Source organism: Trifolium pratense, linkage group LG3, assembly GCF_020283565.1.
Source record: "Trifolium pratense cultivar HEN17-A07 linkage group LG3, ARS_RC_1.1, whole genome shotgun sequence".
Taxonomy (NCBI): Eukaryota; Viridiplantae; Streptophyta; class Magnoliopsida; order Fabales; family Fabaceae; genus Trifolium; species Trifolium pratense.
The window spans coordinates 51159286-51175861 of record NC_060061.1 but is presented as its reverse complement, the minus strand read 5'-3'; the positions used below and the strand labels follow the sequence as shown (position 1 = coordinate 51175861).

Below are 16576 nucleotides of genomic sequence, written 5' to 3'. Positions count from 1 at the left end.
CTAGAACTTTGACCCATGCGGTGCATGAGTCTAATTAGGTGTAATATGTAACAATAAAAAATAAAATACAAAAATTCTAAGAGCATTTTCAATAAGAGTAGTATAGGGAATTTCATGGACTAATTATTCTATATTTGTTTATGTGCTTATTTTATATTTTATATATTTTTTAAATAATTTTTGAACCCCATCGTTTTGTTTACTTATTAAAAAAAATTTCTGATAACTAAAGGTTAAAAAATTGATGATAATTAAAGGTTAAAAAAAAAATTAAAGACGTAATCAAGAACATAAACTTAAGTAGACATCCATAAATAAATAAAAATTGTGATTAATTCCGCCGTTCAAATTTATTGAAAACAGGGTTAACATATTAGTATTCCTAAATTCTTTCATAATTGAAGCACGTGTTTTAGCGGTTGAAAGGTTTTATTGTAAGTAAGAGGTGCAGGTTCGATGACAAATCTGTATATTTTTAAAATAAACTGCAATAAAAAGAAAGAGAAAATGAGGGGGAAAAATTTGGTTTAGGGTTAGCTTATGTTAGCAAGTTTATAATATAAGAGATTATCGGTTTTTAATTGTTTAAATTGTGCAATGAAAATTGATGGTGCTTAATTGTCGTATGAAATCTTTTCTATGAAAGTTGATGGAGCTTAACACTTTGTGGACATAATTTAAATCACAATTGGTCTGCTAGTGCATATTATATCAATTAATCATCGGTTAATATTAAATCTGCAATATTAAAAACAAAATAATGAATGTGATTAGTGATATGACTATGGTTGTGTTTGGTTGTATTACAAAAAAAATTGATTTAGTAGAATTGAGTTTGATAATAACTTTCCAAATTACACGTGATAATAACTTTCCAAATCTCACATGATAATTATTCTCTAAATTTATGATCCGGTAGAAAAAAAATCATTGATCAGGAAAGACTTAAAAATATTTCGTGATGAATAACAATAATTTTGATATGATATACTTTTAAAATTGATGGTGCTTATCAATTATTGCACATAATTTTAATCATAATTGGTATACTTGCCATAATGGTTGGAAATATTGCCTTGCATTGAAGGGTTGCGGGTTCGAATCCTAGTCAAGACAAAATTGTATTATTTTTTAATAAAAATCGCAAGATAAAATGGAGGGAAAACAGGGAAAACAAATTAGGGTTTAGAGTTTGCTTGTGTATACAAGCTTATAATATAAAAGATATAGGAAAAAATAGGATGTGAATTTTGTGTCACAGAGATTATAGACAGTTTCAAGTTGTTTTGAATTTCAGCTATTAATTTTACATAAGACAATTTAGATTATAAATTTGATTTTATATTGTAGAATAATTGTTATCGCTGATTTAAAATTAGACGGTTCATATTGATTATTATATCATGTAGTTGTTGCAGGAAATCCACTTTGAAAGAATAGGACTTTCCTTTGAGGTTTTTTTGGCAAATGTTAAATAGTACAGTATTTTGGAAATTGGAGATTTGTTAAAACTTTAAATTTAGAAATTTTTAATACATTAATAATCTAAACTTTAGGGTTTTTAATACATAATTTTTTTATTTCTTTTTTTATCCTTTAATTAGTCTTTTAAGGAAACAAGTTAAAAGTGTTTTTTTTTTTACTAATCGTTAGTTTGTTTAGTGGTGATTGACGCTAAACTTGATAGAAATGATCACGGTTTAATCCCCACAACTGCGATCGAAAATGAATTGGTTCTATTTGATGTCAGAACTGACTCCGAATGCGATTAAAATGGTGGTAAAAAAATATATATATATATATATATATATATATATATATATATATATATATATATATATATATATATATATATATATATATATATTTTAAAGTTTTTTTTTGTGTGTGTTTTGAAACGGTGGGGGAAAAAAAACGTGATGTGTGGTTTTATTTTAGGAGCAGCAAACAACAAGTGCTAGTGTTTATTTGTGTTTGTGCCTTTGTATTAGGGGAATTAGTTTGAAATGGATCCAGATCTGTGTTTCAAATAGTGCACGTTCAATTGCCTCTGACACAGTCTTACATTTTTAGTTTTTTTTTTTAATGATAATTAGTATTTTTGGGAAACTAGGCAAATAAACTAAAATTAAAAATTGAAAAATTGTTTTTTTAATCGAACAAACTTGATGCATTTTATTAACTACTTTAAGGTTTTACAGTGTTTCGTAAATAAGAGCAGATAAATGATAAATTAGCTTATAGCGAATGAGTTTATAATGAATAGCTTATAAGTTAGTTTTTAACAAATAAGCTAGTTGATTGAATTTGTAGTGATCGATAATATTAATTAGTTGAAATAATTTATAAGTATGAAATGACATAAAAAAATAATATATGTTTAGTTAATATATATTTTTTTCCAAGTAAGATGGTAGCGGTAAAATTGAAAGAAAAAATAATAAGCTATAATTTATAAACTCATAAACTACTTGAAATAACGTTTGAGAAATAAGTTATAAGTTAGTAAAATAAGCTATAAGTTCTTTTTGAAAAATTGTTACTAATAGAGCCTTTTTAACCAAATGAGCTTATATGTTATAAGCTTGCGTATGCGTCTTCACAAACAAATGTGCAATATATAAGAGAACAATTTCAAATTTATTGAAACGTTAACATAAGAATTGACTACCCCAACAAAAGTATTATGAGTTGGTTTTTCCCTTCGTAACAGACCTGATTCCATAATCATAATCACACGGTTGCGCTGTACTTTATGAACAAAGTACCAACTATTCCAAACATCAATGACTTGTCTTCCGATTTGATTCGCCATATGGACATTGTGATTCCCATTTTATTTTATTATTACAAGTGTCATTCTAAAATTTATCATTACGCACTACAAGAATACTTCAATTTATTGACGGATTTAAATATTATTTATTGGCGGTTTTGACCCTCAATAACTTACTGGCAGTTTAAGCCCTCAGTAAGTGAGAAAAAAACCCTCACAAAAATGTTATGGCGGCCCAAACCGCCAATAACTACATCTACTTTAAACAAGTAAAAATGCCGAATTTAGTGGCGTAAAATTCTGACACTTACTATTAAAGACGGTTGTAGCCGCCAATAACTTTTCCAATATTTTTTTTAAAAAAAAAAACCCATAAAGACAACCCTGATATTCTCGTTTCTCTCATTGGATTTTCAAACCTTCATTATCTCCTTTCTCCACAACCCGTTTTCTCTATTCTTCCTTCATTATCTCCTTTCTCCACAACCCTTCTCCATATTCCCTCAAATTTGAAATCAGTAACAAATTTTTGGATTTTCAGAGGAACAACCCATTTTAAAATCTAGGTTTCAAATTAGATTTTCAGAGAAAATCAATATCGAAAATAAAGAAGAAAATTTAAATTCCTTTGTTTCGTTTTCAGATCTGCGTTTCCAGAATTTTTTGTCAAATTTTTCATTCTAATCTTCATCATCTTCAATCCCCTCTGCCTTTATAGTTTAAAATTTTCTTTGTTGAAGGAGAAGAACATGAACAGTTTATGCGTTTATATTTTTCAAGTTTTCTTCATCATCTTCAATTCTGGATTTGTGAATTTGGGGCAGATCTACTACAAGCTCATGCGAATATATGTGATACTGATAACAAGTTTTCTGCAGTTTATGAGTTTATATTTTCTTTGGCACAATTGTGGGTTTGTGATTTTTCATCTCGGGATTTCATCTTTTTCACTAATGTATTGTCTATGTGATTTCATTGGAAAGTATAATATGTTTTGCCTTCCTGAGATTGTATTCATGGGAAGAGAATATCAACATGTGCATAATTATGGGTTTGCTTCATGAGATTCAATTCACGGACTTGATTTCATTTTTTTTTTAATAACAAATAAGTTAGTGGCGGCTTGGGCCGCCTGTATATGAAAAGAATTTGCTTTTTTGCATAGTGGCGGTTCAGGCCGCCAGTAAATTTACCAACGAGCGATTTATTGGCGTATTTGGCCGCCAGCTGGCCGCCAGTAAATGTTAACATATTGACGGTTTTGATCACTTACTGAGGGTTTTTGGCCCTCTATAAATTGTGTTTTTCTTGTAGTGACGAAATGCACCACAATAACATAGTCATTCTTCAAGTCGCGCGTATCACTATTCTCTTTGCGGCACAAAGAGAAAAATACGATCCATAGCAGTAATTTTTAGGTACGTGTTATGTAAAATCGAAGAAAGACTAGTTGCACACCAACTGTCACGAGTTACTATACAATTAAAAAACACATGAAATATATCCTCAATCTCAACGCAGACCAGACAATTTAGGGGAAAATAGAAAATTGTTTTGAAAATTGTATAATCAATATTTTTAAGATACAAAAAATGAAAAAAAATATTAAATAGTATCCCCGAATACTAGTTAAGTATAATAAAAATATTTTAAAATTTGTATATTCAACTTTTTTAAAAGTAAAAATAAAATATGCTTTCAATACAATTTTTCTTTGTTTTCTTAACTAGTACCGGTAATCTCGTTATGTTCTTCTTGCTATAAGCTTAGCCGTTTTCCAGTTAATTGATCGCATAGCTATAATAATTTCATGGAGGAGACTTTGTTTTGGAAATCGTGAAAGTATAGTGCTTTTATTTTTGAATTAATTAAAAAAATAAATGTTGTGAATCCAAAGAAATCACACAATAAATTTTAGTATGCGGAGCAAACGAATAAACAATTAAATCAAAATAAATGTGTAATTAAATACAAAAGCTAAAATAAATAAAAGCGATAAAGAACACGATGAATTTGTTTACTCAATTCGGTTAAAATCAACATACTTTGGGGAAGAGAGAGCTCTCTGTTCTACTATCGATAAAAAACTTGATTAAAATGAGATTTACCACAAAAGTTAAAAGATTCAGAGTTTTCATAAATCTATCATTTTCCCGAATCTCTCCACGTAACCAAGAGATTCAATCAATAAGTATTTACAAGGTGTTACAATCACTTATGCAACCCTAGAAATTACCCAAGAAAAACCATGTAACACTCTAGTCTTGTTGTTGGAAAAAGAACCCTAAAAAGCTACATTTTTCTCTCTCTTGCAGCTGCAAGGAAACAGCACAACAACTTTATACTCTCGCGCCGACGCAATACGCAGAGACTGGCGCGCCTTGCGCCAAAAGCAGAACAAACAAAAAATAACACACGCAGGTTGCGCGTTGCGCGTTGCGCCATCAAAAAAAGTTTAAAAGAGAGGGAGCCAACCAGTTTTGTTTCACATCAATTTTCCAAGGCAAATCCTAACAATAAAGTTTAAAAGGTCGAAGTAAGAATTGAAGTAGTAAGGTTATAGTAATTTGTTGGAGGGTGTTTGGACATGATGAAAATTGTTTTTTAATTGTTTCGTAGGCTTAGGCTTATTTTTGTATTTGTAAATTTTTGTAATTTTTTTTTTGTACATCTTGTAGTGAAGAATTTAATTGGTTGGTTAATATATATATATATATATATATATGGAGTTTTGACTTGTTAAAAAAAAATTAAAACAATTTTTTGATGTTATTCCCAGGGGCGCCTCCGGGTTTTAGGAGACCCTGCGCAAAATATAAAAGTGGCCCCTTAATATAAAAAATTTATTTTTTTTATAAAAAAAAATTGTCGATTTAAATTGCGTATAAAAAAATCATTTTTATTCTTGTAAACATATAGATTATCAATATTAAACCAATTGCATCAAATCAAATGGGATAAGAAATACAAAATAATTATCTTTGTATATAACGTCAAAAAGGAACCTCCTAATCTGAGTTTAAATTTTATGGAAAGATTAAAATGGACTAAAACTATATTTCCGAGTATAGATAACTAATCTATTGATACTCATATGATATTATATGAACATTAACAATATATAACTATTAGTTTAGGGCCTAAAAATTAATCTATTAATATACATATGATATTTTATAAGTATAAATAATATATAAGTAATATTATAGGACCTCAAAATTTTGAACCGAGACCCTCAAATTTTTGAGGCCCCAATACCGTCGCACACCTTGCACATGTGTGCAAGCCGCCACTGGTTATTCCCTCCGGTTTTACATATAAAAAATATTTAGTTTGAAGATTCATTTTATAATTAATATGTATTTAGACAAATATTATAATAAAACCATAGGAAATACATTATACATGCACAAAGATGTTTTTTTTTTTGTACAATATACATATTAGAATTTGAAAGGCCTATACTCAACCACAAAAGCTAGCTTGAGAGTTGAGGTTTGCACTACACGTATAAAGGCTATCTATGTCATATATCTAGCCAATGTGAGACTTCTAACACACCCCCTCACGTCCAGAACTGAACAAGCTGGAACGTGGAATTAACAACAACGGGTGGCCCAAATATGGGAGGTCTCTACAACAAACAACAAATGGATCTAGGATAGACTCTGATACCATATTAGAATTTGAGAGACCTATACTCAACCACAAAAGCTACCTTGGGATACTTCTAACAGTACAAAGATGTTTGAGACTCCCTTCACCATTCCAAAATCGAGATCTATATTATAGATACCATAAGCCATCAAAGTTTTAAGAAATACTACTGCTACGGTACATACTTTGCAGACTTTCAGTAAAAATAAAAGGGCAGACCTACTTATAATAAAGACTAAAGAGGTGCAATAATGGACACTGAAGTTTTATAGTAAAGTACTGTGTCAAAAAAAAGTTTTAAAATACAAATGTATTTTTTGTTTTTACGTTTGGTACACATGTAATATGCTTGACAAAAAAAAATGATATAAGTTTTTTTAAAAAATTTTAAATGAAAATATTTAGAGAATTTTTAAAAAATTTGAAACTATTTTTTGTTTGTTTAGAACAAACTACCTTTAAGATTTATTGAATAATTAATGTATCTGGATTATCTTATGAAAAAAATCAGAAATAAAATAATATTCACTACGTACCACAATGTAAGTTACTTTGGTCAAATTACACAAATTAAGAAATATAATTAATGTTTGAAATATAATTATTTTCTATTCATATTGCTAACCGTATACTTGAAATTCCTTTATTTGATATGTTTGAGGAGGACAAGTTATTATGGATTGATAGCACAAATGGTAATTATAATGTCAAGAGTGGATACAAGTTGATGATGAAAATTGCAGGCAAAGTGCATGATGCGCCCCAACAAGCAGCTTGGCGCGATCTTTGGTCAATTCAGGCTCCTCCAAAAGCCAAGCATCTCTTATGGCGTGTCAGCAAAGGATGTTTGCCAACCCGGTTGCGACTACAAGAGCGACAGGTATCGTGCCCTTTATTGTGTCCGGTTTGCAATCAGGAAAATGAGGATGATTGGCATGTATTTTTTGGGTGTGAGATAAGCAAACAAGCTTGGCAAGCAGCTGGTATACTGCATAATTTAGAGGCGCGGCTGCAACATAACAACAATGCCAATCAACTAATTCACACAATCTGCTCAACAGAAGATAAGGAGACGGCGGGAATGTTTGCTATGCTAGCCTGGGTACTATGGAATAACAGAAATAACATGGTGTGGAATGACACGAATGAACCGGGACGAAGCTTAGGAATCAAAGCACGAGTTTTGTGGGAGGAATGGAACTCAGTTCAGCAGGTACAGCAAGGTCATGCACGCCATGAACAGCAGCAGCATACAACCAGATAGCAGACACCAGATCCTGGATGGTACAAATGCAACGTTGACGCCGGATTTCATCAAGCGATTAACAAAACTAGTACCGGATGGGTTCTACGCGATGATATGGGGAGATTTGTGATGGCGGAGACTACATGGATGGAAGGAAATTGCTCCATCATGGAAGGTGAATCCATAGCACTAATTAAAGCCTTGGAAACGTTGAGTCAAAGAAGTATATCGAAGGTCATTTTTGAAACGGATTCAAAAAGCGTGGTGGATGCAGTTCATCGTTTGCATAGTGGTAGTTCTGAATTTAGCTTGCTTATTTCCCATATTAATAAAATTATGTTGTGTAATCCAAACTTCAAAGTTAAGTTTATCAAACGGCAAGCGAACATGGTTGCCCACACACTTGCTAGGGCGGCCATTTTTTGGCCTCGTCGTTGTTATTTTGAGACATTACCTATATGTATTGCTTCTTTTTTGAATAATGAAATGATATAAGCCTTTGTTCGTCAAAAAAAAAAAGAAATATAATTAATGTTGTATGAAAAAAAGAAATTATAAATTAGTTTACAAAATCGTCCTTCAATAATGATATATGAAAGATAAATTGAAGAATTGTAAAGAAGAGAAAGTAATAAATAGTTAAGAGTATAATAATTGTTTAAAAAATAATTTAAGGGTATAATAGAAAAAATAACATTAAATATTTCATTGGTAATGTAAAGTGACTTATAATTTCGTATAATTTTTTTTCTTCAAAGTAACTTATAATTTGGTACGAAGGAGTATATAATACTTATTTATAAATTTATATGACCGAAAAGTATCTGTTTGGTAACTACTACTATTGTTTTTCTACGAACTTATAACTTATTTTTATTAATTTAATTTATATAGCATTTTCATATAAGACAATTCAAGTAGCTTATAATGTACTATAAATTATCATTTTTTTCGTCAATTTTTTTTTATAAATTATCATATTTGCTTTTGATTTTACCTTGTTATTTTAATTGAAAAACAATAAATAATATTGAAAATATGTTGGGGTTGATTACAATGTAAGTCGCACATTGTTAATGAAGGAGGAAAAAGTCAAAGAAATTATATTGGAGAAGTTCCACATTGCTTAGAGAAGTGAATATGGTGAAGGAGCTCAATGTCAATGCGAATTCCTTGTTTCAACACACCAAGCAGTAGCACCCGAAAACACTTTAATTTTATATTTGTGTATTTGTTTTTCTCTTATGCTCTTATTTTAGAGTATTGTGAGATGTAGTTCAAATATTTACTTTGAAGAGTGTGAGTGTATACTAGGGTCATGTGGTGGTTGAGAATGAAGTCTATGTTTTGTAACAATTTTCACATAGTGTTTATTTTCTGATTGTCAGTATTGACAACGACCATAGTTTTTTCTTTCTGATTTTGGCGTTTTCACATTATATTATTGTGTTTGTGAATGTGATCTTTTATTTTCTCTATTTTTGTTTTTCCAACCATATGTTTTAACAAGGAACCTAAAACAATAACTACAAATATGCAAAAACCTAAAAAACACGAAGAAAAGGAAACTACGTGCACATGACAAAAGTAGAAAATAGAATCGTCCAAGGATTAACTACTTAAGTAATTGTTAACCTCTTAATTGCAATCCTAAACCTCACAAGAGGAATTGTACAACTTAGAACCTGCACAAAACTACACAAAAATTATAGAATTAGTAGAAAAGGATGTTGGGGGTGGTTATAGTTGCATTGTGTTTAAAAAGGGACGCTATGAGAACAAATCTTGGAACAAGTATTATTAACTTTCCCAAGCTCTAGTATTTTCAATTTTTCTTTTTGAACTTAGTGGTGATTTCAGACAAAATCCGATCTTTATGACAATGATCAATCTCGTGTAGCACGGGGTTGATCAGTTGATGATCTCGTGTAGCAAGGGTTGAATGAACTATAACATAAACTATGTTGTGCTCGATTTCATCATTTGCCACCGGATCATCCAAAAATTACTTACGAGATGCATATCATGAGCAATATATGAGTTGTTAAATCGTGTAGCAGGAGTCGATGAGCTACAACACAAACTATCTTGTGATCAATTTCATCCTTTGCTACCACATTACTCCAACAATTGCTCAAGAGACAACATATAATGAGCAACCTTTGAGTTATAAATTTGCGTAGCATGGATTGATAACATGTAATGGGAATTATCTTGTGCTCAATTTCATCATCCGCCTCCACATCACTTCAATGACCAACAACACACATGTCGGAGATTACATTTGTTTGTTAGTCCTCTTTCATAATCTCGTTATCTCATTTGACTAGATATATTTAATAATAGAAACAATTTCTTCTTTGCGCAATTAGTTGAATAGTATTCTCGTAATTGAATATTGCTGTCAAATTTATTAAATTCAAAGATTATCTTAACACAAGAAAATCTTTTAAAATTCTTTAAAACCCTAATTACTCTAAATAACACTGTTTTTTTTTCCCCTCTAGAATTTGATACAACACATTACCTAATTGTGTTGGTCAAAGATGCTGTCTGGATCTCTTGAGTCTATATCATCTTAAACACCATAAGTTATTACTCCTAGGTGGTTGGTGTTTGTTTCATGCATGGGGTGCAAGAATTTAGGCCTAATTAAATCTATAAACACTCGAACCAAATAGTTTAATTTTGTCCTAAAAACTTGAAGTGCCATTCAAGTTATTTTCACGTGACTTGTTTCAAACATTGTCCTAACCAACTGTTCCTTGATCTTTGTCCTCCCAATGCTAAATAGAGACAAGTCTATTTTGTTTCTCTACAATACTCTCAATGGCTTCTATTGGATGCAAATTGGACCACACAAAGTAACGGGCCCCTAAATTTTTTGTCCACTGTTATTTCTATTTGTTTTTTTTGTTTTGAACTAATGAATGTGGAAATTCGTCCTAATTAAAGGCCATTAATGTCTAATGACTTACGTAAAAAAGACGTGCATAGTTGCATGTTCAATCAATTATTTGATGAGATAGTGTGACTGTCTGAGTATTTTTTAGATTTTGGCTGCGATGTAGCAAGTAAAGTTTAGTCAATAATTGTTCATATAAAAAATGAGTTCAAGTTCTTTCAAATAATTCGTTCTAAGAATAATTCATTAATCACTTAAATTCATTATTATTATTATTTTTTGAACGGCACTTAAATTCATTATCTTAGTTTACTTTTATTGGATGAGATGAGTAGCTCAAATAGTTGAAATATTGAACTAAAAGTTAAAGCGGTTGAAGGTCCAAAGTTTAAGTTCTGACAAATGTAAAAAAAACTAACATAATAATTAACATTTTGCAATTAAAGAAACAAACAAGTTTGCTTTTATTATTTGAAAAATGCTAAATAGTGTCATGTGACACTCTTTAAGCACCTTAAGTAGTAAGGTTTTATGAAATATTTATGAAAATGTGTGAAATAAACACATTGAAAATTTGAATCTTTTACTTTTAAAATAAATAATTTCTACGAGCGCAAGTAAGACCCTTATTATTTTTAGCTACAAACATTCAATTCATTAGATAAACCTAGAAGGTTTGTATACAGATCCTTTCTTCACTTTGTTTGACTGATTGGGAAACGCACTGCATCATATATCTTGTGAAGCTAATTAATGCAAGTGTTGACCTTCTTGCTAGTTGTGTTGTGCATTTCATACCAGTTTTTTCGGTTGAGTTAGTTGATTTTGTTTCTTATATTTGCAGTATGTTTGGTGTCCTTTGGTTTGCTTGTGTGTGATCAATATGAAAAGCGTGTAATAATGTGATTTTTAAACCAAATTAAACAGTTCAGTGGACGGATATCGGTGCTGAAAAAAATAATACGATAATTATGAGTTAATGTCTAATACAATAATTTAACTTACTTATATCTTGTCCAATCTTTCAGCCAAACATTGATCATTTGATTAAGCCAATAATTGAGAGTAGTATGTTATTAATTCAATGATAGAGGTTTAACCAGAAGGTCACATAGAATTACAAGTGTTAGTGTTTAAGTACCGTAATTATCTTCTGGATAACACAATTGAATTTTGTAAGTCAAGAGTAACACTAAAATAGAATGAATCACAGCAAATAAGGCATCAAAATAAGTAAAGAAACAAAACTAATTATATTGTGTTTGAAAAGTACTAAAAGTAAAGTTGAGTTTCTCTATACCAAACATTTCATTTTAGACTTTTCTATTGATATTTTAATGAAAAGGAAAGGATTACTCAAATAATCAGAGCAAAAGCTATACTGATAGTGACAAATGGTAGAGCAAAGTTTGTCCTTCTATGTTGGATCAATCATTCACCATCATGACAAAAATATAAGCACAATATTTTCTTTTACTTATCCAAAAGATTCAGATTCTATGTATCATTCTATTGAAGTGAATTAATGAAGTTGTATTTTTTTTTAATTTGGTATTCGGCACTATGAATGATTTATTCGAGGGGACCAATCCCACCGTCCATTTACGAGGATCGATTTAAAGCCAGAGTCTTTTTCCTATATAATGAAGTTGTATTGAAGCCTTGTATTGCAAAAATTCTCGGACACTTGTATGTATATATCTAGTTGAGCACCTTTATTCTTTAATTTGAGCTAATTTTTAAAAGTCTAGCTAAGATTATTTAACACGGACAATTCTTATTATCTCAATCATTAATTTATTAACACGGTTAAGATTATGTATGTCTTAACTCCTAATATAACACTATTTCAAAATGTGTTATTATCAATCATCATCATCATCATTTCTCGTACATGAATTTAATATCTCAAAATGAACTTAATCATTATGCAAGAACAAAATGATCAAGGCTGACCCAAACAAAAGGAAATTCAAACCCTTGTTTTAGGTCCACCAGAAAAAAAAAAACTACCTCAAACAAAAGTAGAATGGAATGAAAAAAACTTTCATCATCCTTCAATACATCCAGATAAAGCACTAATTTAATTCTATTCGAAAATACAGTTCTGAACAATTTATGTTGTTTGAAAGTACACTTTAGAAAATATGAGAGGTTTTTAAGAAATTGAGGGGGTGAAAAGTAGCACCATGATGACATTTATGATAGACAAATCAAAGCCTTCATGATTGTTGGGCTTACCCTGATAATGATATGGAGCCATACTCAACATGGTTATAATTGCTTTTCATAAAGAGAATTTCTTTTCGCGCTCTCGAAATTAGTACAGTCTTGAAAATATTTTCGGGGATTTTTTTTTTTAAATGTATGGTATTTAAGTAGTGGACATGTAAAGTTTATCATTTTTATAAATTTTTGTTATGGGATTTTTTATTAAATGTCTTATTTTTATAATGTCTGGTATTTTTAAATGTCTTATTTTTGTTAGGGGCGTTTTCCCCTTTAAAAGTAAAACACATTTTACATGTTAATATATTGTACAATTTTTAAAAAAAAAAAAGAAAAAGGAAAACTCATCCTTTGTTAAGAAGTCCCACATCGGTTGCAATATGGCCTGACTAAGTGTTTATATACTAGAGGCAATCATCACCTTACAAGCCGGTTTTGTAAGGATGAGTTAGGCCCAATACTCAATTCTAAGATGGTATCAGAGCCTATCCATGATTCGCTGGGCCACTTCGTCGGGCCGCCTGCAATCAGGTTTCTGATCGGGCCCTCCACCATTCATATCCGCGCCTCAAGCCCATAGCGCTTGGCGCGAGCGGGGGTGTTAAGAAGTCCCACATCGGTTGCGATATGGCCTGACTAAGTGTTTATATACTAGAGGCAATCCTCACCTTACAAGCCGGTTTTGTAAGGATGAGTTAGGCCCAATACTCAATTCTAAGAGTATACATACTCTATACATTATAGAAATCAAAGCTTCATTAGGCAAGGTAAATATGAGTTATCTAACATGGCTTTTACAGTAACACTAATTATATGTACCTAATCTCACCTCACAAGCACACATGTAATCAGTGATAACAATTTATAAGCATATAGACACGACACTGACACATATACACCAACAATAATTTAAAAAATAATAGTGATTTAAATGTAACATGTGTCGATGTTGTGTTGATGGGTACACTCACATGTGTCGGACGGTAGACTCGCCTTCAATCCAAGGCTGTAGTAGCAGTACATATATAGATAACAGTTGATGAGAAACTCACAAAAGAAACTAGTGTGTCTAATTGTCCATCTTGAGATGCTGATGACATGAAGTTATTCAGTGTGTCCTTAGTTTGTACTTCAGTACTAGTCATGTTGTTTGCATATGCAAAGTGTTAACCTTAGACGATGATGATCTTGCATGCGGATGGAAATATAGAAAAAAATTCTCGCACCGAAGATCTACCAAGCACCGACAAGAACATGGACACCAAAACAAGATACTTACATTAACACGTCTACACCGACTACTATAATTTGAGAAAATAGAACAATTACAGTAAACACATGTATCAGTGTAAGATACTAACACATATTAGTTTATTAGACACCAGACACGCTTTCAATTCGAAGTTTCGGAGCTACATAGCTCAAGATCAACTGGTTGAGAAGTAGAAACCAAATTAGCATCACCTTTGTAAACACTAGAAGAGAAACACTGCTTTTGAAAAGGGAAAGAACCTAATTCACTATCAATTTTTCCCTTAAGTTGTACAAAAACTTTCCTTAACCTTAACAATTCTGCTTCAAGTAGTGCCTGCCCTTGTAATTTCCTCAAAAGTTGTTGATTCAACACTTTCAACTTCTTAACTTCTTCCTCTAAATAAGCTGTTTGTGCCTTTTTCTTCTCCCTATACTTTTTAACAGCTTCTCTATTTCCAGAAGTCCTTTTTGGCCTTGAATTTGTGTCATCTTCAGATGCAAAAACTTGAGTATGTGTGTGAAAACATGTGTGTGTATGAATAGCTTCATCAGGACCAGGTGGATTACATGTGTGAGTGTGAGTGCATGTTTTTGTGGTGTTCTTAGATAATTCAGTAACTGTGTTCAAAGATGTTGAAGCTTGAAAATTGCTACATGATTCTGGATTTGAAAATAGATTATCTGAAAGCTTATCAGAAACCTCAGAACTTACATCATCCATATTTTCTTTCTATGCCTTGAATTGAACTTAGCTTCAAACTTTGTTTAGAATAGCATATCTGCAAAATCCATCTGAAATTTTAAATTCATCATCAAATGAAAATATATAGACTTAAACAAATGACAAATCAAATATATATTAAATTTTTATGCCAAACATTTGGAATGACCAAGGTTTTTATATAGTGGATGTGTCGCGATCTTTGATATTCGGAGAATTGCGGTCAGATACGGATAATGTAGGCTCAATTATGTTGTCGTTGCGGTTTCGATAACATAAAAGATAGTTATGCCGCGGCTCAAATAGCAGCCACGGACCTTTATTAAAAACCCTGACAATGATTTAGACTCTCTTTGGATAAACAACTTAATTAAGTATTTACACCATAAGCGCTTATCATATAAGTGATTCTGTATAAACTATTTCTATAATAATAGATAAGATAAAATCAGACTCTTTTCATAAGCCAACTTAGAGACATGTCGCAGGTTGTTTTCATAAACTCTCCCAATCAGTCTCACAAGTATTTATGCTAAGTAGATAAACGCAAATAAGACAATCTAAACCGACACTATTATATTATGGAATTTATGCAAGGAAGCATATACCTAGAACAAAAAAAGTTAGAAAAATTCATTTGAGTAGTAATGATCAAGGAATGTATAAAATAAAAAAAAAATAAACAATTGCAATTTATATGTTGAGGGATAAACTGATTCTCAAAGCAACTTAATTGACCAAACTTTGGATTCTCACCTCAATAATACAGAATTTAGCATAAGGCTAAACTTTTTATATAATGAAAAATAATAAGATGATAGGAATGAGAGAATAATAGCATAAGAAAAATTCATCAAGAATCATTTGAAAGAGTCTATATAGAAGCTTGCATATTTATTTTTGTATTAAAAATTAGAGATTGGAGTGTTGAATCATTTACCTTGCTCTTGGTGGCAACATGAATCATGATATAAGTTTTAAGTAGCTTCTAGATTGTTAGATTATAGATCATATTCATAGTAATAGAAAAATAGTAGTAAAACTCTATATGTTGCTCACACTCAAAGGTTGTATGTGTTTTGATTTTGTGTGATGGGTGAGTTTGCAAAATGTCAACTATTGTTTCATTGTGATGGATGAGTCATGAGAGTGGAAGTGGGCCAGAATTTATGCATTTCCTTTTGACTAAACAATTATAAAGAACCAATACTAAGGAAAAATTTGATGATTGTATTAGAAAATAACAATATGTTGACATTGTATTTGTTTATTTTTAGAAGTAAGATATAAGAGATAATCACTTTGTTTAATTAGTGTTGCACCAAGTATAAATTTGTTTTCCACCAAAGAGAATCATGGAGCGGTCGAAACAAAAAAAAAAAAAAAAAGAATTTGGATGGAGAAGGTGGTGGAAAGATGTCATAATTGTGGTGAAAAATCGATTGATAAGTCGTGAGGACGCCACAACCGATTATGGAGGCTCCAATTGATTGGTCAAAGGTTAGCGTCACCGCAAGCCGATAAGCTAAGATAGAGTTCAGAGAACCAAAGAGATTAAATCTCATATTTTTACTCAATGAAAACTCTCTAACAAGAATTACATGCCTCCTTTATATAGGAATGACTTATGATGATATAATAAGCAAGAAGTAACTCCTAAGAAAACAAAAAGATTTCAACTTTTCTTATGTTTTATTGTGTCACTATCACATGCTTAGATGATAATAATAAACTTCGGTTATTTTTCTTCAACTTGGGCCATATCTTCTTCAACTTGGGTCTGACCTT

At 31.0% G+C, this 16576-nt stretch overlaps 1 protein-coding gene across 1 annotated transcript; it reads right to left on the bottom strand.

The window, feature by feature from the left end:
* Positions 1-13551: 13551 nt before the first annotated feature.
* LOC123915338 (basic leucine zipper 24-like) lies at positions 13552-15938 on the bottom strand. The gene is made up of 3 exons (XM_045966469.1): positions 15729-15938; positions 14210-14846; positions 13552-13976 (listed from the first exon to the last, which is right to left on the bottom strand). The coding sequence occupies exons 2-3, from the start codon at positions 14786-14788 to the stop codon at positions 13809-13811; spliced, it is 747 nt and encodes a 248-aa protein (XP_045822425.1). The 5' UTR covers positions 14789-14846; positions 15729-15938; the 3' UTR covers positions 13552-13808.
* Positions 15939-16576: the final 638 nt, after the last annotated feature.

Bases quoted from the DNA above. Each gene is read 5' to 3' on its own strand.
- LOC123915338 (XM_045966469.1), bottom strand. From the start codon at position 14,788: ATGGATGATGTAAGTTCTGAGGTTTCTGATAAGCTTTCAGATAATCTA. The intron at 13,977-14,209 runs TGAAAGCGTGTC...TAAGGTTAACAC, and splicing joins GTAGCTCCGAAACTTCGAAT to TTTGCATATGCAAACAACAT.